Consider the following 26973-nt stretch of genomic DNA (forward strand, 5'->3'; position numbering starts at 1 on the left):
TCCTTGTTTAGTGTGCCTAATTAGTCCGCTTGGGTTAAATTCCTTGACACTTAAATAAACGTTATTATCTTATCTTATAGGATACTTCTGTGAACGCTGCTATACGCAAAACACTTTCAATCTATCTAAATGATAAACTTAGTTCTTTTTAGTTAAACGTGTTTAAAGCTTTGATGTAAGAGATGAGAACAAATCCTACAAAGGAGTTACAATTCTTAATCACAATAAACCTAAACAACGCAAAGTAATCCGGAATGGCTTTGGTTTAAACTTAGCTACTTTCTATGATTGGCTCAAACAATCAGATGCAGAACTAAAGCCAATCAAGGCTTGGCCGAGTGTTTTTATTTGGAGGTCCCCGCTATTAGTCCGTTTCCTTGTTTGCGTCTGTTTTCATTTACGGTAATTGGCCATTGTAATTGCTTTAGTATTGGTTTTACGACGTTCTAAAAACCGCTCTAACCAACACGAGCAACAGAGCAGTTATTGGTTGAGCAGATTTGCATCTGATTGGTTGAATAGACGGCGCGAGTCTTTTTTAAACTAATCACGGAGCGTAGTTAAACAAAACCAACGCAATTCGAATTACGTTCAACTCTCAATATAAAGATCGTTTAAACTGACACCCGCAGTCTTTCATTCAGGTCTTGAAATCTTGCCCACTGATGTAATATTCTCGGACATTTCTTTATCTGTTAGCTCATATACGTACTTAGACTAATTAATACTACGTACAAGTTGTTGTTACTCGCATTATGATCATGACATGAACTCGTATGAAGTATGGCGCTCAAAGAAATAAATTAAACTAATAAGTACATCAAAGTTTCATGCCAGTGTTTTGATAATTTGGCTCCAGCAGCTGAGGGCTTTACCTTTAAAGACTTTAAATCTGAAATAAATTGACATAAAAATATTTGTGAAAACAGTTGCTTTATGATTAGGGGATTAATATTCTGCTACTATTCTAAAATACAAAACGACACTTCAGTTTGTAATACATGTTTTTGAGACATGTCACTCAATATACTGAAGATATTACACTTCCTTAGGGTCTTATTTCAAATTTCGCGGTTTTCTTTTTCCAAATTCCGCGATTTAACTAACGTTAATTCTCTATTATTTAATTTCGTGCTAATACCATTAGAAATGCGCCCTTCTCTTATTTCGCGCCACTATTTTCACACCTTTCAGGCGGAGGGAATGAGTCCAGTTAATTTTTTTTATTTCATTATTTTAAGGAGAAGTGGATCGTAATAGAGGGGGCGCTTATTTGAAATTACGATGCATAATACATCAAATCTTTTCATGGGACAGCCTTGAAAACATGGCGAGAAAACTCTGTGATGGAGAAGGGTCCTAATCCAGTGGTCAGCTTGTTTAAAATATTATAAATCATAAATGCTAGGTACTCGTATAAGCTTCTTTTCAAGGAAAATTAAGTTAGCAGCCGCTCGGGTAATTATGCCAGTAATGCTAAATGTCATTACATTTTCGGTGTTGGTTTCTTAGCTTTCTACGGCTGTTGCTTCATTACCCGTGTAGGTCGTACCAGTCAAATATGCATAAGAAAATGTTCCAATTGTAAAACTCACCAGGGCGAATTCCGTTTGGGTAGGTAGTCCGTTTTCTTGTTCTATCCTTCGCATGGTTTGTTCATCTGGTTTCAGCAGGTTCAAAAATCGCTAAACCAAAACAGAGTGGTGTTACAAGAAAAGAAACACAGCGAAATCGATCTTTTCATCTTTGTAGATACATCACTGACGAACAACTAAAACTGGTTTAAAACTACAATGTTTTAGTTGCGTTAAAACTCAGCATCAGGGCTAATCGCTTTGTAGTGTTACAGATTAAATGGTAAGACCATACAGAACGTGTATTCAATGCTAGTAACATTATATTTAGCTACTACTAGCTGGCATCTTTACCAACATAACGAAATCCTAGAACTGCAGGTTTGAGTGGCTCACCTCTTTGATTGGACGGGACCTGTCTCTGAAAAGCCTGTATATGGCATATCCAGGAACAAAAAGAATGGATGCAAGGCAAAGGCCCCACCCCACCAGCTCAGCCCAGACTGGATATTTGTAATCGCCAAGCGAAAGTCCTGACCAGTCCACACACTGCCAGACAAAGATAACCTGGGATGGGAGGAGAAGGTAAATAATATTGTCTTAAGTTACAATGAAGTAATAATGAATATGCATTTTTTAGCGTGAACTAAAAATGAGCCCACGAGATGAGCCCACGAGTCATTTGTATTTTCTGGGTATACGCACGAGCCTTTAGTAGCTATCTTATACCCCCTCGGGGGGGGGGTACTCCCTTATATGGGCTATATAGGTATGTGCGGCCCCAAAGGGTAGGGTTTTTCAGCCGTTGTAGTCATAAATAGGGTATCGATTTTGGCCATTTTGGTTATAAATAGGGTATGGTTTTAGCGCTCTAGTCTTTAATTGGGTATATTTCTTAGAAGAAGCTACTTTTTCTTCGTTTTCAGTAAGAACGTCAACAAAAGCCCTTCATAACTTAAGTTTAAGGCAACTGCGTCAGCCGCAACGGTCATAAATAGGGTATTGAATTTTTGGCCAGGTCATAAATAGGGTAGCAAAAATCGCAGATTTTGGTCATAAATAAAGTAAGAGTTTTGGGAAGTGGGCCGCACTCCCCCACCCAACTTTTCTGGGAGTACCCCCCCGGGCTTATACCATGCAATAGAAAATACAGTGACCAACACAATCAAGGCGACATATAAGTCCAACGCAACAACACAAGTACACAACGGCTTTCCTGTATTCAGATTGGTTGTACTTTTGACATGGACTAAATATTGAGAGGCTTTATGAAGCCAGATACAGTTGTAATGTGTTCCTTACCAGAATGATCACTGGAGACAAGAACTTCCAGCACACCCGGAAATACAGATTTGGTCGGTGTCCTATCATGGTCTCTATGTTCTTGGAAAAGTTTTCAGTTCCTATTGAAAATGAGATCATGAGATTTCATCTGTTATTATTCATTGAACACAAACTTGATATATTAGAGGTAATAATCCTTACTGATTGTCATACACATCTTTTAACTTTAGTGGCAAAGCAAGACAACATTCTTTATAAGTTAAGATTTTTCGGCATGACTTTTCATTGTCACGGAGTTTCACGGTGTACTGTGATTTTGGTTGGTGATACTCGACTATAATCACTGAAGGGAATCAGCTGGCTGTAGGCCTTCCATCTCGGAGTTAAAGGAACTCAGTCATGCTATTTTGAGTTATTTTTGCCATGTACAAAATTACCTTTAAATTGAAGGGAATCTGAAAACGATAGTCTACTAAAAGATAGAAAAACACCAAGAAATAATGCTAAACCACAAAGAAACAAGGATGGTTAAGGATGGAGAAGATTTACAAGGATTACAAACGACGAACTTGAAAAATTTAGGCTAAACTTTTCAAGATGCACAAACCGTAGCTCCTTTAAGTGCAAGGTATTATGTGACAAGGATACAACAAAAGAGAGACAAAATAAAGAGATTAATAAATTAGCTTCCTTGAGCGGAGTTCATTTTAATCCCACGGTAAGTAAGACATTCTGGCATGGATTTTATTAATTAACGTAGTAAGAGCTATTTTTCTTACCATAGACCCATCCAATGGCAATTGATTCCAGGAGCGCGATAAGAACCAATGAAATTCCACCGCTCTGAATGTCAAACATTTCGAACACGTACAGTCCACCCTATAAGAAAGCGAATTAAGGTGGCATTGTAAGTGAAAAATTAACAGACAATTGGCAGACAAGATTCAGTTCAACTTGACAAGGTTAGACAATTATTCTTTGACAGGGCAATCCAATTTGCTTTGATCGTTTCCTGTTTGAAACATAAGCTGTCTTATCATAGAAAATATCAGGCGACGTTGATCAAAGTATTTGTAAAATGACAGCGGATACAGAAAAAAAAGGTAAAGCCGTAAATGTTTCCTGCTTATTTAATTTCGTTTCGGCTGTTGTCGTTTCGCGATAACAGCTAAACGTAATTTTCATTATCATTATACATTTCATTATTATCATATCAACAATCTAATAGAAACAAAAGTATGACGTCAGAGCAGTTTGGTTCGAAAGCTAACAACGGTGTCACTGTTCAGAAATACACAGACAAGACATTTCTAATTTCCTGTTTTCGTTTCAACTTAAGCTAACAAAGCTCGTGTATAATTACCTGAGTCACGTGTGCCAGGCCAATGAGGTAGCAGATAACACAAAAACCGAGTGAGACGGCAGACTTGTATTTACGCATGCGTGGTGACCAGTCAATGATAACGGTAGTACAGGTCTCAACGCCAACAAACTGAGAATAAAATGAAACAAAGTGCATGATATTAAAAAAATGTATATATTTCTCAAAGCATTAGCCATTGTATGTCACTGCTTTCTTCTTACTATAGAGTAATTCTCTTATGCTAAATTTTCAACCTCTCCTACTTATAATTATGGAACTGATTTAAAGGCTTTGAACTAGTTATTTATCAGTAACACCGAAAAAAGAGTTTAATGGAGTGTTTGAAAAAAGGGTCAGGAAGATTTACATTTGGTGAAATTAATTTTTGTCTTTAAAAGGCTGTTTGATTTTAATTCATATTTTTAGTGAATAACAATTAAATGAACTAAGGCTACTAATATGTATGTCATCTATTCGCTTCCGTTTCAAAACTATAATGAGAATCGACAGTGTAAAAGTACCTGGCTGTCCAGACCAAGGTTAAACAACATGAAGAAAAAAAGAAATGCCCAGATTTGTGGAACAGGCAGCTGTTTGATTCCTTCAGGAAACGCCATGAACACCAGGCCTGGTCCTAAATATTGAAATGATATTGTTACTTGAGTACAGGTCAGAGAGGAGGTAGGGTGGTGTGATAATAAGAACAACCCTTTGAGAGAAATCGGATTTTACTAGCAGCCACGACCCCCCTGGCGGCTACTCAGAAGACAACGGCGATTTAAAAACGGGGTATATTCACCTACGAATCTCGCGAAAATCCAAATTTACTCAATTGTCTTTCACTAGAACTATCCTAAAACTGAATATGTTAGACAACGTTCAACTCGAAAAAAAAGCTTTAACAATTTTGCCGTCGTGGTTGGCGTTGTGACAATTTTAGTCTAATTTATACTTTGATGTGAAATGACCAATTGAAAAGGTACTTTCTTTTCTTTCTTTCTTTCTTTCAAATTCCCTTCTGCGGAATAACCTGATACACATTTGCATACCACGGGGGAAAATAAGGGTCATCACAGAAAGGCAATCAGTGTCTAGAAAAATAGTGGTTCCATTCATGTCTACAAGCAGGATTTACTGTTTGTTAATTAAATAATTAAGTTCATTAACAAGCAGGAATTGTCTGCCACATGGAATTTGTGCAGTTTAATTTTTTTATTTGATATTAGATACTCAACTACAAGAAACAAAAGAAAACAAACTTTCGTGTCATATGTTCAAAACAATACGCGAGACACAGCAGAGATTTTACCTCCTTTGACGGCATTACCAACTTCAGTTTTGAGTAAGCGTGCCATAAAACCCATCATGCTGAATACGGTAAAGCCCGCGAAAAAACTGGTCATACAATTGATCAATGAAACCACTATGCTGTCCCTAAAATAAGAGAACAGGGAATTCTTTAGTGAAGACGATCGGAGTTAGCCAAAATCGCACATTATGTTGTCTACCATGGACTAAAGAACTCCAGCAATTTTAAAGTGACTAAGGCCGCGTCCACACTACGCTATTTTAAAACTTAGCGTTATTTTTACGTTTAGGCCAACCGTCTACCATAATCCGTCACGAAAACGGAGCTTTTGGGAAACGCTCTTCAAACCAGAGGAATTTGAAAACGCTGGCATTTCGTTTTCATGTGGAAAGAAAATATTTTGAAAACGGAGCTTTTCGAAAACGAACGATGGCGTCAAAATAACCATGTAATTTCCCTGACGGAGTTTTCCCCAAACACAAATCGAAAATGACCGGTGATTGTTTCGTTTTTAAATTCCTCCCGCGTAGTGTGGACGGAAAACATTTGATGCGTTTTCAGAGTGGAACCTCCGTTTTCAAATTCCTCCAGCGCAGTGTGGACGGGGATTGAGCGGTTGCAAATTAATCGTCTAAAAAAGGCATTGACCTTTTATCTATCGTCCCACTCACGCTCATATCAATTACAGAGGGAATTATCATATTTAAACCGTTTTCCTGTCACTGATTTCACAGTTTTTCTTTGTATTGAAATAAAATGTTGCTCAGTGATGTAAACCATATGTTATATTTAGTTGTTCGTTTTAAAAGTGGCGAAAGTTGTCATGCGAATTTTCAACGTTTAAAACCCGAAACTGTTCAAACAAAAAATAAATTTTGCTTGGTTACTGAGTTTTTTGACAAGTATCTTTACGTGGAAAAATCTCTAAAACCTGTGAAATGGACGTTAGTAATGTTTCCCTTACTTTTCACAGTTGTTGTTAAACTTGTTGAAGCTACTGTAGGTAAGGAGTCCTCCCATTCCGATACTGAGTGAGTAAAATATCTGACCAGCGGCTTGCACCCACACCTGTAGAGATCATTAATGCCGAGAACAAGAAGCAAGACCCATGTTTGCTTTTTCACGGAGAAATACAGGAAATCAAATGAAGCACCAGAGATAGACCAGCTTCAATTACTATTGCAAAGCTAATAAGGGACGATAAATGAAAAAATAAAAATAATATTTTCCAAAACTGCCATTCTTCTAAATAGAGTGTATTTGGTCTTGTCACGCGTATTAGATATCAAATGACATTGGATATATATTGTATCTTTTGCTTAGTTTTACGAAAAAAAGTAAGTGAAGTTTATGGCCCTCTCAATGTCTTTCAAGAAAGCATTACACTAGTAAAAAAAAACTGTAAAGTAGTAAAGTTACTGAGATCTTTCAGATTCTTCTCCTAGCTAAGCCGACGGCTTTAACAGTCTAGGGGTTTGTACACGTTTCTACTGTACCAGTGAGCAGAATGGCACTCTTACCTGCGGATCTTTAAGTCTGGAGAAATCAGGCTTCAAGTAGAAGAGGATCCCGTCACCGGCTCCCTCTAAAGTAGCACCACGAATGAGAAAAATGAACAAGACCAGGTATGGAAACAAAGCAGTGAAGTAGACAACCTGGAAAGCAAGACACTGGCGTTTCAGTTTTATATCTCACTGGTCAATGTACGCCGTATCAATCGCATCGTTTCTCATTCTGTTGAAAGAAAGTGACTTTTACTACATGCGACCAAAAGTATACTAGCAACTGAGAGTCCTCAGCTCAGAAATGGTTGGTTTTTTAATGTCAAGACAACGTTTCTATCTGACGGCAAGTGTTTCTCTGGAATCTCTTCTTCTTTGCTTTTCTTATTGAATTAATTTTTTTTGAGAAAAGAACAAAGCGCACACTTGTGTATGGAAAACTTCCGTTTGCCAAGCTTCTTGCAAAACCCCTGAAGTTAATCCAGTATAACTCTCTATGGACTACAAATACTACAGTTAGTTAGGAAAATTGAAACCGTGAAGCAAACATTGATGCAACTTATTTTTTTGATGGCCTTCAGAGTTGATTTTTTTTTAATGGCACGGAATCGATAATGATTGGCTTCACATATCTGGAAGATATTTAAAATTACCTTTCCAACTGATTTGACTCCCTTCCACACGCAGAAGTAAACACAGATCCAAGCCACGAGAAGGCAAACAGCCAGCTCCCAACGGATTTCTCCTGGTTGATCAATTCCATCCGACACCTTGAGCATACGGCCACTAAGATAAATAAAAGCAAGAGAGCCCAATCAGGCACATTAGATAAGACAATAAGAACTGATCAATTGATTGATTGATTTCTTGTGTGTGGATTTAGGATAAATCTGTAATAAACAGCCAGGTCATAACAGTGTGTCACTGAAAACTGAAAAAGAACGCCAAATATTTTGCCATTCTTATTTTGTTGTGAAAAGTACTTATATAGGTATCAAATCAGGTCTAATTAACAATTAGACACGTAGCCCGCAAGGGCTACGGGTCAATAGCCCATGAGGCGAAGCCGAATGGGCTATTGAACCGTGGCCCTTGAGGGCGAAGGGTCTAATTGTTTTAGTATCACCCAACTAGTCGGACAGAAAAGACAATAATAAAGTTAGCAAATGCAGGTTGAAGAAATATTTATCTGGGAATAAAACAAGAGAAAGCGTCACCTTCGATTGCGCCAATTTCGCTACTGAAGGACTATTACTAATAGACCTCTAGTAGCGTGGCAAATTAAAATGCAAGATTTGCATTAGTCCACTAGTTGGGTGATACTAACAACCATTATTTCTTACTTGAAATATTCCTCCTCAGGAGATATATATTGCCCACTGCAATTTAATGGAAGGCCAATAGCTGTGCAGTTCAATGAGACATCCATTACGCGGTCCTTTCTACATGAAAAAAGAGAGAAAATTACCACTTACATGATTGTACGAGGATAACAACACAAAGAAGTTTGCCTTGCCGCATCTCAGTTTATCTCCTGCTGACAACAAGATTCGTGAAGCTATCTAGGCCCGGTGGTAAACGTGTATTTGTAGTAAGAGCAAATTTCTTATGCCATCATTCCAGGTTTGGTAGTGGGTCAGATTTTGAGACAAGACTTTGAGCAATGATCCTTCAAATACTTACGCCTGAAAAGGCATGTATTCTCGAGAGAATAGAATCCCAACAAGTTTCCTAGGGAAGTGCGTTGTACACTCCTTAAAGGAGAGAAAATGAGTTTGCTCGCGGTCCAGAGGCAAACAGATATGACCCTAGAGACATTTTAAACAGCTTTTGGTGGAGGATGTTTCTTAATTAATCCTAATCAAATCCCTTACTTGCAGTAGTTGGAATTCCACTCATTTCCACATTCACCCCATGGCATAGTTTTTCTAAACGTTACAAATATGTAATAGAGAGTCCAAGCGATGATGACGTTGTAATAGACACTGATCAGGAAGGTGATCACCAGCATGGCGTAACCGAGGCCTGATGAAATAAAGCAGATCACGTGTTAAGGCCTGGTCATTACAGTTAACTACTACCGTATGTGTATTGATTGGTTGAACTGCGACTTTCTTATGTGCTAATAATGTTGTAGGAAGCGTTTAGTATCCGCCATTAAACATGTCAGTTGCGGTGTTTGTGTGAATAGTATGAAAGTAATGGCATGAATTGTTTTGATATCGTCTTAACCTCAAACAGGTTCTTGTTACTGCGTGTTGCTAGTAGAACGCGTTCAAACACTAGTTGAACAATCTCTGGAACTTTTTTAATTTTTTTTTTTAAATTCCGATTAAGATGGCATGGAATGTGACACTTACCTCCAAACAGAGGACAAATAGCTGACCAAGACTTAACAACGCCTTTTCCGACATACTGACCAAGAGCGACTTCAAGGTAGAAGATGGGGATTCCACAGAACACCAGGCAGATCACATAAGGGATCAGAAACGAGGCTGTGAAATAGATAAAACACCGTGCCAGACCAAGTCATGTGAACATCTAACTGTCACAGAAGGTAGTTTTAATTTTTTGTCCTATAATCTATTTCATTGGTACTTGACTTACATTTGAAGTTGTCTTATTAAACTTCGAGCGAGTCCTAGTAGGTGCTTCTCTTAACGAAGGTATAGAAACAGTAACCGTGAAAAGTGTGGTCCAGTGCTTTCAAACGGTTAACTGACATAATTTATTTTCTGTGTACCAATTGCGGTTTCATGCCTTATGAGTTCCATAGTAGTGGGTTGATGATATAAAAAATCTATGAAACTTAGTAGAAAACAGTGTCGGAGCACTGAAAACAGAAACATCTTTCACCATTCTCGTATCATCTCTCTCATTTTCAGGCTATTTTCTCGCGGTACATTCTCTTTTTAACCGCCGTTATCATTACCGAAGATAAAGAAGATCAAGCTCATGCGATAGCACTAAACTGAGACAGGTAACAAATTTGCCCCGACGTACGTAGCACGAAAATTGAAACTCAATGGAAATCAGTAGGAAGAATTAATAGCCTGGCGGGCGTGCTAGAAACCATGTCATTCTACATTAGAACTGCACAAACAGCTGATATCTCACCTCCTCCATTAATGTAGCACAAGTAAGGAAAGCGCCACAGATTCCCCAGTCCTACAGCGTAACCAACGCATGATAAAATAAAATCGAGTTTTCTTGTCCACTGCTCGCGCTTTCCTTGCTCTTCTGTACCTGCCTCTTTCTTAGGGAGTGAAGTTGCTCTTCTTGACGAGGTAAGGGGATTTAGAGGTTCCGAATCGTTGTTTTTGTCCATCGCTACAAGGTGTTACTGACACGTGTGCAAGAAGCGAAAACTTGGGAAAATGTTAAGTGAACACGGACTTATAAACAGTTAACTTGTAGTACGTGTAATTCAATTGACCTCAGTGACTGTCTCATCACGTTGCCAAATTAATGCTAATTTGAAGTTCCTGTCGGGCTGTTTTCGAGCTATTTTTCAGCTGTGGCTACATATTTTAACACGGAATGTTGCCAACAGAACCATTTTCTTATTTCCTAAGATTGAGAGACCAAAAATGGACTCTATAACGGGAGAATTAACAGAATGAACAGTAATTCCCATTATTGTTAGATTTACTCATTTAAAAAAGCTCCAGGCCTCTTAGCTGAAAATTCGTGTACGGAAGTGCGATATCTAAACCCATCTAAACCGTGGTATAGAGCAAAACGTGGACGAAAATCCAGTAACAAGGAAGTTAGCATCAAAGGAAGTGAGAAGTGAGAGTGAACGTGATAGGGTTTGGGATAATTCGTAATTTTAAGGTTGAGACAAAACAATATAATAAAACAATAATTAATTCATTATTTCAAAAAAATTGGGAGTCAGGGCACGTCGTTACCGGCGAGAAAGTTTTAAACGCAAAAACTGCTTGCGTCGAAATTAAATAACTTGTTGCCTTCAATAAAAGAACAATTTGGAACCCAGTGAGATGTACACTTCTTGCAGGATTCATTCAGAAATTCATTGTTTCAAACCTGCGCGCTATGTTTATTTTACTCTCAAACTCTCCATTTTATCGATATTGAGTCGACGTAACTTATTCGGCAGACTGGCTATTTTGCAAAATTTAATCAATTTTCAAGACATATTGAGTCCTGATCGTGCACCAGTACTATACGAAGCATAACAGCCTCAGCTTAATAGCTCTCGTCTCCTGCCCAATCGGTTAACTGCATGTATTCATGTTTCCCAGTAAACATCTCTTGTTGTGTAGTTTTCGCAGCGTGACATACAGGCTACCTGTCCAACTGGTTTGCATAAATTCCGAGTGATTAACAATTAGATGGAAATTTAATTTTGTCTCATTTATTTCTTCCCTTGAACTCATCAACTGTGGTCAACTGTAGTCTCCATACATCTTCCGTTCCTTTTTCCCTTTCTAGAAAACACCTTCTTAGTTACGTCGATAACTTCCTTTCTAGCTGATCATTGAGTAGTTGAATTCACGACTTGCCTGAGACGTAATATTTGAGTAATTAATGAGCTTCCTTCCTAATTATATTTGATTTCATTGCTGATTAGGAACTCTCGATCCTTACGTGCGAGGGAGCGCTGAACTGGTCTTCCTTCAGCAACTCGCTTTTACTTCCTTAGCATATTTTTGAGATAAAGGCAAAGATATGAGGAAGTTATGGCAAGGGAAGAAAGACAGAACTAGATCGTTTTCGATTCCACCGTACAAAGCGAGGCACGAAGCTTTCATCGATGTCAGCCTGATTCTCAACGACACTGAAGTGAGTTCGAAATTTCCGCATTCCGTTGATGATATAAACAACTGAATGCCAAGGCAGCGACAAGATAAAAGTCAGAGAAAATCAATTAGGCTGCTTAAAGTAAGATCGAAATAGCTTTTGAATGGGGAAGACATTGTCCAACTTTTTGAATTGCTTTCGTTGAAAACCTGGAAACCCAGTAGAACTTATATAGAACCGACAACGTGCACAAAATATAATAGTAGTCCTGGAATGCGGCAGAACTTTGTAAACATAACCCTTAAACACTGTAGGGGTTATCACAATCTGTGTTGAATGATACTGTAAAACCAAGGCAGATGACAAATATATTAATTATCATGTTTTTAATACCAGCCTTAATAAAATATACATTAAAAGTTTTACTTACAAGTTTTTATATACTCTGAACAATACAGAAACTTTTAAGTAATAACATTAGGCTAGTCGACGTTGAAATGTAGCTGGCAACTGTTTCCAGAGTTTTTCAGCCCTTCTGCTTCAACGGATCAAATGTTTTACTATCACAAAGTTCAAAAAAGGTTCAGGAAGTGGCCCTGAAATTTAGCTCACATTGTGTTCAACCTGGTAAAGAGTTGTAATTTAGCACGCTAACTGCAATGCAATGGCGCGTGGGAGGGGTGGGGGGTGGGGCTTTGGGGCTAAGGGGGTGGTGTCAGTGGACTTGCTTTTCAGTCATGAGGACTTAAAACTTGAAAAAATAACCATAACTTGTATACAAATGCAAGAAGACACAATTCTTTGATATTATCATTGTGCCTTCAACTGACAAAGAGTGGTGCGATTGATTAACAAGGAAAACTGTTTAACACTCACTGAAAATGAACATTTACTGAGTCCGCAGTAGTTGATAATTCACTGAAGAGAAAGTTACCATTACAAAAAGGACAAATTCTGCAATAATTCATTGCAGTGCTTGTATTCAACACTGAACTCGATAAATAAAATGCGCAAAGAACTGAAATCCCCAAAAGCTCTACCAACAATTGTTGGTTAACTATATTTCACCCATTTACGGAGAAGATAAAACCTCTCATTCAAAAAGAAACTAATGCTAAGTCGTTACGTTTTAAGCATCATATCACAGCACCTTTATCAGATATCAAAATGCTTGTCATTAGATTTTTACTTCATTAGACTACACAGGAATATTTCTTTCTATCCAGGTTTATTTTGGCTTGACGTTTCCTTCAATTGCACCGCCAGAAATCCTCTTGGACAAGTAACGGCATCGTCTCACAACTTTCAAATAAACAAATATATAAATTATATTTAAAAATAAAGTAAAGGTCGTAAAGAGGTAGGGAGCTTAAACAAACCACGACGACGACGGCAACGAGAACGTCACCAAACAAAAGATTTAATTTACTATTTTCCAATTAATTGCCCATAATTCACTCTGTTTGCTCCCTAAACTTTGCATAAACTATTGTTGTGAAATACTCTTGGGAGGTCTGCATATTCCCAAGAGCATTTCATAACAATAGTTTATGCAAAATTTGGGGGGCAAATGGAAAACAGAGAATGAGCAAAACAACAGCTGCGCACGTGCGTTTTTAATCTTTGTACATTTCTTAGCCGTCCTCTGCAAAACAAGAACGTGAAATGACCAAGTTCTGCGTCGTCTGAGGAACGCGAACGACGACGGCTAATTTTTCGTATTTCCATTTGAAATTGGACGCTGTCATTGCATATTTAGCCTGAGCAGGTTTTTAGAGCCATTGGCGAACTGAACAGATCTAGGCAATTGCGAATTTCGCTGGTAACTATAAATTCAGTTTTCACTTTTGCGTCGTCCTCGGCGTCGCCGTCGTCGTTGCTGAAGCTCCCTTATGTAAGGGCCGGTACGGTAACTCTAAGCAAACATACATTTCTGCCAGATCGAGGACTCAATTCCGACCTGCTTCAATCTGAGTTGTGTCTCCGATTGGATTAAGACTTTTTTCGGGTAGATTCTCACTCGTCTCTCAAAAGGGAGAAAAAACAGCCCACTGAGACTTTTGTTTCAGACAAGAAAATGGAATTTTTTTTTTTTAGGTGAACATATCTTTAGTTCTAAAGCCTATTAGGAACCTTAGTAACCGGGTGTGTATTTTGGTTAGCCATAAGAAACCGGGGTTGCCATAACCCAAATATCTGCTAAATCTTACTTCTACTGAGTCATCTTGGTCAATCAATACAAGAAGCGATACTTAGACGGTTTCTTGTGCCCTACAGCAATAAAAAATTGTGTTGTTCTCCTGACAGCCGTTAATCCTTGTACCTAGACTAGTAAAAGACGTGCCACCTCCGTCCCCCGGGGGAGACTCCCATACGAAAAGGTCGGAAATGCTCGTCGTTAAATCAAGGATGTGAAGGATGGGAGTCCACCCCGGGCTTGCCACCAGTGCGTCGCACTTGAAAAAAGGTTAGGGTGCAAATTGTGTCTTATTGAGTTCACGGTTCTGCTCAGCGTAGTTAAACAGAGTTTGATAGATCAAAGAAACAATTGAGAATATCCAAGATTTCAGTGGTCTTATTCGAGACTAGAATGAATGTCATCAGCAGTCAACTCACCAAAACGACTTCAGGTGCCCTTTTGTCTTGAATGCCATTGTCTCGTAAAATTTGATCCATCATTTTCTGGTCTGGCTTCAGCAGTGTGTAAAAACGCTGGGAACAACAAAAGTTTTAAAACGAACTCACTCAGGATATATTTTGTGAAACAAATATGGTCCACACCGAGTTAAAAAAGAGATTGTAAAACTTACATCTAAAGGACTGAATAAATGCAGAGGTAAATCATTCAACATTCACTTCATGAAAACAAATTACAGACGAAAATATAAATAAGACGAAGACGATACAAGATGAAGTAGAAGTCAGAAACAGAAGCACTTACTTTACTGAGAGTTCCAGGTGTTTTCCACATTTGGTGAATTGCAAATCCTGGAATAAGCAATATGGAAGCTAGGGCCATCATCCAGCCCAGCAGCTCGGCCCATCCGGGGTACGGTTGTTTGTTATACGACACACCGTTCCACTGAATTATATTTGCCATGACAATTGCCTGAAGAGAAGTATAGAGAGAAATTAAAGGGAACTGAAACATGTGAGTTAACAAATCGGTTGTAATTACTGAAGTTTGACTTTGCATCTTTGGCGACGTTCTCTTTTTTTTACGTCCTTCCAACTGAGCAATAAAGACTCTGAAAGACTCTGGAGACATGTCTGAAGTAAGTAAGTTAAGTCTGCATACGAGGCAGGTAGCTCAATGTGGAGACGAACGTACTAATCATGAGGCCACCACGCGTTACGAGGGTGCAGTGATAACGTATATATTGGGTAATTTTTACATTTTTCTGTTTTTTGCGTTCTCCCTCATTTTTTTCAATAAAGCTGCAAAAGTCCCAACTATTAATTTCCGCCTCTCTTACTCTTTAGAATCTTCTAAACAACTTACGATCGTGCAAACGGGCGAGATGTATTTCCAACAAATTCTGAACCACAGGTACGGCCTCTGGCCAGTCATGGCTTCCACGTCATCGCTAAATCTGTCAACACCTTATTAGAGATTAAAGGCTATTATAGTCCCGGTTTCACGTTACATACAACAAACTCTACATATCCTGTTTTATGTTTTCTACAGACCCAGTTCCTAAAGACATCCTGCGCTGTAAACACTCATTTTACGTACGACGATTAACTCTTCTTCCTGGATAGCGCATCTTGGTTTTTATTTACCCTAGTTACAATCCTCTTTATAAAGCGCATAAAAAAATATTTCGATATTCAAGTTTTGAGTAATGACTCACCATAAATCCAACCGATTGTAATAATCTCCATCAGAGATACAATCAGCAGAGATAATCCCGCAGTCTGGTAATCCATCAAGTTAAAGAAATACATTCCACCCTAGATAAACGTAATTAAAATAATCGTTAACAGTTCCTCTACGCTGAGTCCCTGAAACTGCTGACAATAAATTTTGCTTAGACAGTTATCACTGTTCTGTTACGAGGAAACCGTTAATTGTTGGAAATTTTGTCGGAGCTAATATTTTCGATCAGACAATTTGTTTTCTTTATTAGAGCAGAAATTAGGTCATTTGACTGAGCTTGTTGGATTTTGGACAGGAATTACCAACTTACTCCGATGCAAACTAAGTGCCTCAAAGAAACCTTAACTGGTTGAATAACTTGGTTCCACTACTCGGACTGTTGGCACTTAACTTCCGTTTCTGTTAATAGTAGCCAAAAGGCCACTTCTCCTGGTTGAAATGCTAGTCTAACTTTGTCAGGTTGCCCCAACAATTTGACGGTACCAATTGATACATTTGGGCCGAGCCTGAGACGCACTGTGAGAGAAATGTCCACGTACGGTTCAAGGCTATATCTAACTACAACAGAAACGCCGGAACGTGTGTTGCAGGTCTTTACAAAATTTCGCTGCAAAAGCCAAAAGTGTACAGAACAATTAATGGATTCGGTTTTATCTTCGTAGCGAAGTTATCAAGATCTCCGGCCGTGTCTATCGAAGCCTTAGCCATGATAATCTCGGCTCCTATAACACAGTATATGTTTAAATAGGAATGAATCCAGAATAGATATATATATTTTAAAAATGGCAATTCTTACTTGCGTAACACAAGGAAGCCCAAGAAGCAGCATGCTGGCGCACAGGATTAGGACGAAGATTGGTTTCCGGTAACCTTTCTTTAGCCATGGATACTCATCTGTGAGGCCAGTGATAACTGCTTCAATAGTAGCAAACTGAAATGCAAAGACAAAGTGTCCATGAAGTGAATACAACCAAATGCTGTCAGCTCGGTTATGAACGCATGATTGTCGCCAAAAAAGCTCTTCTCTAGCTTTAGTCTAAAGAAAATCCGTTAAGAAAATGTTAAAAAAAAAAATGCTTAAATACACATTTAGTTACAGATGGAGTTATAAATCCAAAAGGCATTGAACCTGAACAAACTCAGTCAAGTAGAAACTTAAGGATTGAGTTCAATTCTGGGTTCTACAGGAAAAATATGACAATGGAAAAAGAAAAGAAAAAAATATGACATTTCGTGCGATATTTAAATCAAGTCACTTTATCTGAGCAAACATTACGCGAGTTTCATATACCTTCAAGGACAGACGAGTAGTTACGACTACGTTTCAGAGCCAGAGTGAACTGCTACATGGTACTGATAAGCTCGAATTCCCCTAAATCATTAGTCTGGTGGTTAAGCCTATGAAGATTAAAGACCAAAATGCAGTGTAGTGGAGCACTAGCCCCTGAGAAAATTGTACTGTTACGGTACCTGGCTGTCCAATCCTAAGGTGACCAGCATGAAGAAAAACAAGATGGCCCACAGAACAGACAAAGGCATTTGCGATATCGCTTCTGGATAAACAACAAAAGCCAATCCGGGACCTATGAAAGCGTACACAGAAATATGAATCTTAGCACTCTAAGTCCAGGGTCAGAAATGATCAGTCAAGTTACAGTGGAATATTTATCCAGATAAGGAAGGACAAAGTCTTATCTGAATCCCTGATCTCACAGATTGATATCTTATGCAAGATATGATCTCTTGGGGCTCATTAACCTCAGGGTGCCATGGCAAAGAGTGAGTGAACTAATTATCCCGACCCTTTTATTCAATCATGGGGTGTTTCCTTTGGGAACAAGTCGGATCACGGTGCATCGAAGAAAGCAATGAATTCTCTCTAGTAAGTATTCATTGGTTCCCTTTATGCACTAAGCCGAGTGATCCATGCCTTGCAACGCAGGAACGCGATAAAAAGGATAAACTTGATGTGCACAAATTTGTAAGGGTTACAGTAAAGGAAAATAATAAAACTTAGTAAGGATCTAAATATTTCAGAAAAAATTCCTTTCACCCGAGGTAGCAACGTTGGCCACAGTCGTTCGAAGGACATAAGCCATGAAACCAAGAACACTGAAAATTACGAATCCGGAGAAGAAGCTGGTTCCACAGTTTGCGAACGAGATTATGACCGCATCTCTGCGAGGAGAAGAAAAAAAAGATACAACATAACTTAATCATACAAAAGAGCAACGAGTTTGAAGGGAGGCAAACTCTGAAACTCTGCCAAGAAATAAAGCAGTCATCCTTTCTGTTGGTGTAATTTGGAATGATAGAAACAATATACCGGTATGGACTGAAGTTGAAGCATTTTTTTCTACATGCGAAGAAATATTCATTTCACGTTTTAAATACAGTTTATATTTATATATCTTTCATATACTCTTAAATTACCCCCTCTGAATTCTAGATATTGGTATTTACAACCACCCTGTTCTCAACGTAGCAAGGCTTCATAGCTCGTTTAGTTGAGCAATGTTCCTGCTTTTGCTGTCGGACTGGAGGTAACGGGTTAGTATTCCATTGCAACTCTCAATTCGTCTTTATTTATTACGCCTTGATATTTACATATCTATGTATTAGCTAGGAATTGGAGGAATAAATAAATAAAAAAATAAATAAAATTTATTACGCCATCCACTCTATCGTCGGGATATCAAACTGACATAACGGTATGAGGGCCTTATAGCCCAAAAGGTAGACCTCTCGATATACCGGTATCGGGAAGGTCGTGTGTTCGAATGCCAGATGATTGTTTAGACCAACGATTTGCTATGACCAACCGATGAATTCTCCCGTAGCTTAGCTGGAAGAACAACACACCGGTGTCGAGGAGGCCACTGGTTGCAATCCCACTGTAGCCTTCAACTCTCAAATGTAGTTGCTTGAGAAGCAGCAGTTTCTTGGATCGCTTACACTTTGTCTACTATGCGAAGATAATTTCATTCATGTGACGTTTCAATTGCAGTCCATATAACTCAGAATTGACCTATTGTCACTCACCACTCAACGTCTCAAGGCTCAGACTGCAGAGGTCATGGGTTTGAATCCCGTCCAAGGCTTGTAGCTTTTTCAGCTAAAACAAGCTATTGCATGTATATCATTTGGCTTGTGATCTTATACTGATAGGGTGGACAATAATGAAGACTTGAGAACTAAACGTCCTTGCATTGCTATGAAAATGTTTACTGCCAAAAGAAAAATGATCAATCTGGTTCTTTAACCTGTGGCAGTTATTTTCGAATTTGTTGTAGCTTCCAAATGTGATGAGAGTTCCAAAACCAATTCCAAGTGACCAGTAAATTTGAGTGGCAGCATAAATCCACACCTACGATACGAAATCAGAAAATAGCGTGAAACACTGTTTGCTAATAAAGGAACTTTGATTATACACGGTTTGTGCTTATTAACGATAGAAAGACGTTGGAACGTGGATTGATCAAAACAAAAACTAAATGAACACAAAATATCTGGGATTTACCAGTTAGGAGGTTAGCCATGTCACCATTTAAGTCGCCATTTTACATTTTCGGCGCCTCTATAGAGAGTTTTCCTAGAGTATTTGTCCAATCTGCTTCCAGATGAAAGAACAGAGGCAGATGAATAGAAGAAACCCCACTTGAATGAGATTGAAGATCGACCTCGTTTAAAAAGGCATACAATGGTTTTTCTGGTTTACATACCTGTGGATCTGCAAGTCGTGAGAAATCCGGCTTTAAATAAAACAGTATTCCATCACCAGCTCCAGTTAGAGTGAGCCCCCGGATGAGAAGTATGAAGAGAACAATAAATGGAAAAGTAGCTGTGAAGTACACCACCTGAGGAAAAAACGGCACCAAAATAACTCAGCTAGACATGTACATGATTCTAGTTTCAGTTAAATAAAAGTGTGACAATAGAAATACAATATTATGCATCTATCGACACTGTGTTTGAGGAATAACTAAATTTTTGAAATAACTTAAATGAGACTTTTTCCAAATGGGTAAACTTCCTGGCCTTTATTTTGGAAACAATTGTGATTTAAATTCGTAGTCAATACGTATATGTCATTGAAAGATGCACGAAACCTAAACTAGACTGAACGGTATAAATAAGACATTTGAGACATTTGGTAGATCAATTGCTGGATTTTACACCTTCTAACTTGTAAACCATGAATGGTGCAAATACTTCGATGGAAAACTAAACATACTTTCCATTCTGATTTTACTTGTTTGACTGCAGTGCAGAGGTTCGGCAAAAACTACTGTAATTATTGAAAGGTATTTATTGACCGGATGACAGTTGCGAAAAGAAAGCTACGTGCAATACCCTCTCCTGTATTTAAATCTTTAGCCACAGTTCAAATATATAATCTTTCACACATTCACTTGCTTATCTTCATCATCTACGGGTATATTACGAACTCACAACGTAACGAGCTCCCAGTTGGCTCGATAGCTCGGTTGGTAGAGCGCTGCACCGATATCGCAGAAGTCATGGGTTCAAGTCTTGTTTAAGCCTGAATTTTTTCCAGACTTTGGGTTCGTACGGTTTAAGTTAAGTTGCGTACAGAACTGCGATAACTCTCATGACTTTACATGTAAGAGTATCATTCTTTTACCTTTCCGGAAGACTTGATTCCTTTGAACAGGCAGAAATACACCACAACCCAGGATAAAACTGTTGTTCCAACCAGTTCCCATCTCATATCTCCAAACTCTCCAATAGCTCCCGTAATTTGCAATACGTTGTCACTTAAAATGATTAATTGAAGGACAAGTTTTAGCTTCCAACGGTATGATTATGCATAGGGCCTGCCTTCATATTTCGGTTGTTACTCAATTTACAAGATGAATTCAGGCTTGTGGAACATAGTGGGTGTGGATATCTTAGTCGCTATTACAAAAGGGTACTGCTGTTAGTAAAGATCGCTCGAAAAGAAGAAAAACGACCAAACAAACAAACAAACAAACAAACAAACAAACGACAAATAAATAAATTAAAAGAAAAAAACAACAAAAAACAAATAGTGACAAAAAAGAAGTAATGTGTCATTGTCAATCAGCCGTTAGGTAGAAAGTAGTCTCCTTTCTCGCTAGCAGCACGATTTACGATATCTTAAGTAGTGCAGACATCCAATCAGTTTTTCATTTGGCCGTTAGTCTCACAGCTGTACTTTTACGTTCCCTGCTATACTTGAGTAAATTACATTAAGATAACAAAGCGTCAAGCTTAATTTTCATTGATGCAACAATAAGTGAATACAGAGAGAAGCTAATTTTGTTGTTTACTCACTTCCAAAACTCAGCACTTGGAGAGGTGTACTTAGCTGTGCAATTTATGGGCAAATTATACGCAGTGCAGTTAAAGACATCGTCCTCTGTTCTTTCTGCCCTAAATGAAATAAAATAGCAATCCGTTAAGAACCTGTTGTTACAGTTGAGCTTGCTGTAATGTATCTTTTGTTAAGAAGGCATGCAAATGAGACGAAAAGGTCAACACATTTCAGAATGACTTTGTTCGTTCGCATGTCAGACTCTTGAGAACTGTAATAACATCTATGCATGTCCGTCAAATAATACACTCGTGATATTGACTTTCAACAATGGCATGGAAATGTCGAACCGTTTTAAAAGTTTTATTTCTTGTCAAACATCCATGTTGCCACCTAATTCAGACCATGTCATGATTCATTTGGGAGGTTACAAGTGTACAATTTGTTACACGCAACTGATTGCATGGGAGTATTTACAAACATAACAATTGTAACGTCACAAATAAATTATCACATGATCTGAATTAGGTGGCAACGAGGATGTAAACACGTTAGCTGAATCTGTCTATTGATGATTGCAAAAACTCCCTTGAACTGTTGAAAGAACGGATACAAAGGAGGCAACTAGAGATTTTTGATAAACTTTTCACGCCGACGGTCAAATATCGTGCTAGTTAATGGGCTATAAGTAGAAGGTTCTGCAGTAAACTTGAGATGGGCACCCTGTTAACCAAAAGTTCCCTCTTCTTTTACAGCCAAACAAGGGAGTGTCACCTCTCCACAGCTTCCGGGGACACTTACAGGCAGAACATCGAGTTCCAGGGATGGTCACAGGTTTTCCACGGCACTTCAGATCGAAATGATTCAAACAAGAAGTAAAATGTCCAGGACAAGATTATGATGTAGTAGATACAGCAGAGATATGACATGAGACACGTGGCGTATCCAACACCTAGAAATTAAACAACAGCAACGCTAAAATGCTTATATCCTAGCTTATTAATCATATTTAAAGAGCGGCCTTCAACTGAGTGTGGTAGAACCAAAGTAATCACTCTGACCAATCACAAGAAACGCAGACAATCCGGTGAACCAATCAGTATTCCAAGTAATTACAGACAGCTGACGCAAAGCGCGGGAAAACTTGTGCGAACGAGTCTCGACTGGTTTTGGTATGACTTCAGATTTGATGAGAAAGTAGCGAGAGTTATTTAAGGCAATACCAATTATACCAAATGAAAACTGCTCTAATCACATTATAGGGGTATCGATATCGACCAGGTAGTGTGTCTCGCATGGGGTTAAGACTCCTTTATAGACCATCCTCATGGCTAAATGTCCCTTAATTTGTTTTGGCTTTTTCCTTTTTCTTAACTCATCATTTGTGAATATTTTTTTGTATCATCATCTGAAAATGATGCCATTTAACTATAATAATAATAACAACAACAGCAACAACAACAACAAAATAAATAGTTACTTCCTTTCAGAAATGTTTGGCATAACTCTTTTCATACTTCTTGGAGAAACTCAAGGCAAGCCTAAGAAGTAAAATCGTGGTATATTGCAGCGTTTTTAGTGATCCCTTTCACTTAATTGCATGATTTCTGGCCCACTCTGGCGTTTAAGGTGGTATCACAGTTACCTTTCATCAGCGGACAAATTGATTTCCACACTCCAATGACTCCGGAACTAAACCATTGACCAATAGCAAGTTCCAGGAAGAATAATGGGACACCATTCAAGAACAACATCAGGAAATACGGGATAAGAAACGATGCTGTCAGGGAAAACACCAAAAAATATGTAACCATTCACAGGCCTTTTATTTTCTCTAAGAGTGTTTTACTGTATTTCAATTTGAAGTCATAAGACGTACAATTTGCAAGACTAACGTGGTTACTACAAAATGATAAACAATCGGTGATCACGTACCAAACACGCTTCATTCTATACAAGTTTTTGAGCTTTATAACACAATTATCGTCTGTCAAAGAAAATATGTCGTCGGTGAGATTTACACTTGCAGCTAAATGCAGAGAATTGCACCCTATTAAAAGACTTTAGTCAGCCTCAGCCATTTTCGATGCCATCGAAATTACTGATATCGCATGGTGAAGCAAAATCTTATTGCTCTACCGTAAGTTGTGTTTCTGAAAATATATTTAATTATCCTTACTAGTTTCAAACAAATAAATAAAATAAATAAAGGTTTGTAAGCTTTACATTGGGCGTGGCTCTTCTATGCTAAGACCTATATACAGTCGTTTCTCCAATCAGCATCTATGCCCGCTGCACTGAAAGAAGCAATGATCAAACCGAAGCTGAAGAAGGACAACCTGGACTCTGAGGATTATTCAAACTTTAGACCTATCTCAAATCTGAAGGTTGTATCTAAGATAATTGCAAAGGCAGTATCTTGTCAATTGAGCGACTATCTACGCGATAATGATCTAGAGGAATCTTTTCAGTCAGCATATAAACGCTTTCACAGCACGGAGACTGCTCTCCTGAGGGTGCAAAATGACATTCTCTGTGAGATAGATAATCAGAAATGCGTTATCCTGCTACTGTTGGACATGTCTGCGGCGTTTGATACCGTCGACCATAAACTGCTACTAGAAAGAATGGAAAAACGCTACGGCGTGAAAGGAAATGCGCTAAAATGGTTTCGATCCTATCTTCAAGACCGAAAGCAGTTTGTGATGATTGACGGAACCAGGTCAGAGATGAAAGAACTTCGCTACGGTGTTCCCCAGGGATCCGTTTTAGGGCCAATCCTGTATTTGTTATACACATCGCCCATCGGGGACATCATCAAACGGCACGGACTTAACTACCATCTATACGCTGATGACACCCAGCTCTACCTCTCATTTAAGCCCAACTACGCCGAACAACCTGGTTCTATAGCTAAAATAGAAGCATGTGTTTCTGAGATCGACTCGTGGATGGTGTGCAATAAGCTGAAACTAAACAGAGGAAAGACGGAGCTTTTGATCTTGAGCGCACGACATCGTCCACCCCCATTAATAGACCACGTCGATGTGTCTGGTGAACAGATCGAGCCATCTACTTCTGCAAAGAACATTGGAGTCATCTTTGATGAGTACATGTCACTGGAAAAGCATGTTACCAGTACCTGCAAGGCCTGTTTCTTCCATCTTAGAAACATTAGGAGGATAAGAGTCTGTCTATCTCTAGCAGACACTGAAAAGTTAGTACATGCATTCATCACTTCCAAACTAGATAACGTCAACTCGCTTCTATATGGACTACCAAAATTTTTGATAGATCGTCTACAAAATGTCCAGAATGCTGCGACTCGCGTTGTTACCAGAACAAGGAAATACGATCATATCAAGCCGGTTTTAAAGCAGCTACACTGGCTTCCAATAAGCCAGCGCATCAATTATAAGATTTTACTTTTAACCTATAAAGCGCTCAACGGCCAGGCCCCTAATTACATTACTGAACTGCTAGAGCCTTATGTACCAAGCAGAAATCTTCGATCCTCCTCCAAAAACCTCTTGAAAGTACCACCTGTCAAGTTAATAGGCTATGGTCATAGGTGTTTCTCTTTTGTAGCACCTAGCCTATGGAACTCTCTTCCGAACAATATAAGAGGGAGCGGCTCGCTATCAGATTTTAAGACTTGTATAAAGACATATCTTTTTAACAAATTTTATAACTAGACTTTTGGTTAGTTAGTTAATTAGTAGATTAGATAGTTTAGCTAGTTAGTTAGTCAGTCACTTAGTTAAGTTAGTCAGTTTTTATTTAAAGGTTTTAATGATTCCTATTTTTACTTTCATTTTTACAGCTTAGCTATTTTATTTGTTAGTAATTTTTTATCACTGATGTAAATTTTTAATGTAAATTTTATTTTTAATAACATTTTTTACTGTAAAGCGCCATGAGCCCTGGATATGGCGCTATACAAATCTATTATTATTATTATTATTATTATTATTATTATTATTATTATTATTATTATATTTCGACATGCTCCGAATAAAATATGATTGTCAAACTCTCGCACGTAAACAAAAACAAAAGTGTGCTGACAAGGCCCCTTTAAAGAGCTACCCATTCTTAAGTCAGCGCTAACTTAGGCTAATTGAACCACTACACATGTCCGGCTAACTGGAGTGCTGTTCGGGCTAACACCAAAGTGGTTTTTACGCCAACCGGAGCGCTGTTTAGGCTAACCAAAGTATAAGTGGTATTATTCAGGCTAACTGGAGTACATTTTAGTGTAGTGCAATTCTTGTATTTAACTGCAAATAGATTTACAGTGTGTAAACTCTTGCACTGCCGTACAGTGTGTAAACGTTTTACACAGCCGTTGGCAATGAAATGAAGTTCGGGATTCATCGTACTCAGAAGTTTAAAAATCTTGTGACAGAAAGATCTCGTTAGATAGGATTTTTTTTTTTCTGAAACACCTCTCTTCCTACCGGATACAATTTCTCTGGTATTCTTTTGCCGCGACCTCTATTCCAAGTGTATCTTTGGTTGCACATGTTTGATACCGGATTTGGCGAGCTTGAAACATACAAGGTACTTCTGCGCATTGCTGGTATGTAATCTAGTTCAAGACAACTCTTACCTCCACCATTTTTGTAAGCCAGGTAGGGAAACCTCCAGATGTTTCCAAATCCGATGCAGTAACCCAGCGAAGAGAGAATAAAGTCTGCTTTGCGACCCCATTTTTCCCGCTCTTCGACTGTAACAGACTCTGTTTTCTCCTCCGACTCCTCAGATAGCAGTTTTCCAGAGGGAGCGGTACCGTTTCTTTCGGTAGACATTTTCGTTACAGAGTATCCTTTCCGTTTTTCCCTTGTCAACTGTAGATTACAGCTGTTTGTTTTACTGCCTGTTTGGAAAGTTATCAAATACATGATAGCATATAATTATATGTTACTAAGAAAACAATTAATAAAGTGAAAGCTGCAAGACAAGCTAATACACATTCCAACAAAATACTAAAGGCTTGTCCTGGGCTCCAAGCAGAGATCGCAAACAGCGCGGGAAAACAATTTTCATCGGCCTGGAAATTTGCCTAGGAGATTGTGCAAATCGTGACACTTTCACGTGATCAAACTCAAGTATGTCATGCACCCTTCCCTGCTCACCGTGTTCTGTCTCTGTGCCAAAAGGCTCGTGGAAATAACATCAAGATGAAAGCACTCGAGAGTGACGACTGTTGGGCTTTAGATGCCTCTTTGGCTACCGAAGGCATTTGATCGAAATCAAGAATCATGCAATGACTTAATCAGGTTAGTATATACCACACAAGTGAATAGTGCTTTTTGCGCATTCCGATTGGCTAGCTCGGAGGTGCATAGAACAGCAAATGCACATCTTATAACTATGAAAATCTCGCCGCCTGAATAGCGGTAAGCGATTTCTTATTGTAAAAGTTCCCGTCACGCTTTTTTTTGCGGATAAGTAAAACTTCTAAAGGCACTTGTTCAATTGTCCGGGTGACATTTCTTCAATTGGTGTTTCAAATTCGTCTCGCTGTTGCCGCCATGCTGCAAAACAGTAAATGTTTCATTTCTTATACTTTTTTGTAGTGCTCGACAGTTAAACGAGGCATTGTACCTTTTTATGCCTTATTTGAGTTTGGAAGATTAAACAACTTACCATTAAATACGGTCAAACCAACCTTTGTTGCCATTTTTGTATTTTTCGAACACTCGCCTCGTCTATCAATAAAGTTTGCTCCTCGGTAACCGAAGCGAAACGGGAAGCCATTTCGTTTTTCTTTGTTTGCTCAGGGGTGAATAGTACTTGCTATTGTAAGAAATAAAGCAAATTTTCAATCGGCTGATTACTGAACTTGTGTGGTATATACTAAAACAATTATTCACCTTACTGTCGGTGAAGGTTGTGAATATTTCCCCGGCCGCTTCGCAGCTCGGTAAATATTTACCACTATTCGCATCCTTTTTTTAATTGTTATTATTTTACAATGACACATGATAGA

The 26973-nt window shown here is 38.5% G+C and overlaps 2 protein-coding genes across 2 annotated transcripts; both read right to left on the minus strand.

Moving 5' to 3' along the window:
• Positions 1–89: 89 nt before the first annotated feature.
• Positions 90–10685, minus strand: LOC145479080 (sodium- and chloride-dependent GABA transporter 2-like). The gene is made up of 15 exons (XM_081457330.1): positions 10150–10685; positions 9393–9527; positions 8907–9057; positions 8376–8474; positions 7686–7818; positions 7051–7185; positions 6495–6598; positions 5531–5655; positions 4743–4855; positions 4222–4350; positions 3638–3737; positions 2877–2977; positions 1971–2141; positions 1596–1685; positions 90–892 (listed from the first exon to the last, which is right to left on the minus strand). Exons 1-15 carry the CDS (start codon positions 10358–10360, stop codon positions 887–889), a joined length of 1803 nt encoding a protein of 600 aa, XP_081313456.1. The 5' UTR covers positions 10361–10685; the 3' UTR covers positions 90–886.
• Positions 10686–12492: 1807 nt separating this feature from the next.
• LOC145479105 (sodium- and chloride-dependent GABA transporter 1-like) lies at positions 12493–26606 on the minus strand. Its single transcript, XM_081457362.1, has 14 exons — positions 25591–26606; positions 22624–22758; positions 21780–21930; positions 20999–21097; positions 20325–20457; positions 19402–19536; positions 18943–19046; positions 17733–17857; positions 17150–17262; positions 16476–16610; positions 15654–15753; positions 15302–15402; positions 14741–14908; positions 12493–14511 (listed from the first exon to the last, which is right to left on the minus strand). The coding sequence occupies exons 1-14, from the start codon at positions 25880–25882 to the stop codon at positions 14407–14409; spliced, it is 1896 nt and encodes a 631-aa protein (XP_081313488.1). The 5' UTR covers positions 25883–26606; the 3' UTR covers positions 12493–14406.
• Positions 26607–26973: the final 367 nt, after the last annotated feature.

The sequence above is a fragment of the Orbicella franksi genome, chromosome 2 (genome assembly GCF_964199315.1).
Source record: "Orbicella franksi chromosome 2, jaOrbFran1.1, whole genome shotgun sequence".
Lineage (NCBI taxonomy): Eukaryota > Metazoa > Cnidaria > Anthozoa > Scleractinia > Merulinidae > Orbicella > Orbicella franksi.

Bases quoted from the DNA above. Each gene is read 5' to 3' on its own strand.
- LOC145479080 (XM_081457330.1), bottom strand. From the start codon at position 10,360: ATGGACAAAAACAACGATTCGGAACCTCTAAATCCCCTTACCTCGTCA. The intron at 4,351-4,742 runs GTACTTTTACAC...TTTTATTCTCAG, and splicing joins ACCTTGGTCTGGACAGCCAG to TTTGTTGGCGTTGAGACCTG. The intron at 2,978-3,637 runs GTAAGAAAAATA...CATTTTCAATAG, and splicing joins TGCCATTGGATGGGTCTATG to GAACTGAAAACTTTTCCAAG.
- LOC145479105 (XM_081457362.1), bottom strand. From the start codon at position 25,882: ATGTATTTGATAACTTTCCAAACAGGCAGTAAAACAAACAGCTGTAAT. The intron at 15,754-16,475 runs GTAAGAATTGCC...ACGTTTATCTAG, and splicing joins GGCTTCCTTGTGTTACGCAA to GGTGGAATGTATTTCTTTAA. The intron at 14,512-14,740 runs GTAAGTGCTTCT...TGTTGTTCCCAG, and splicing joins CACCTGGAACTCTCAGTAAA to CGTTTTTACACACTGCTGAA.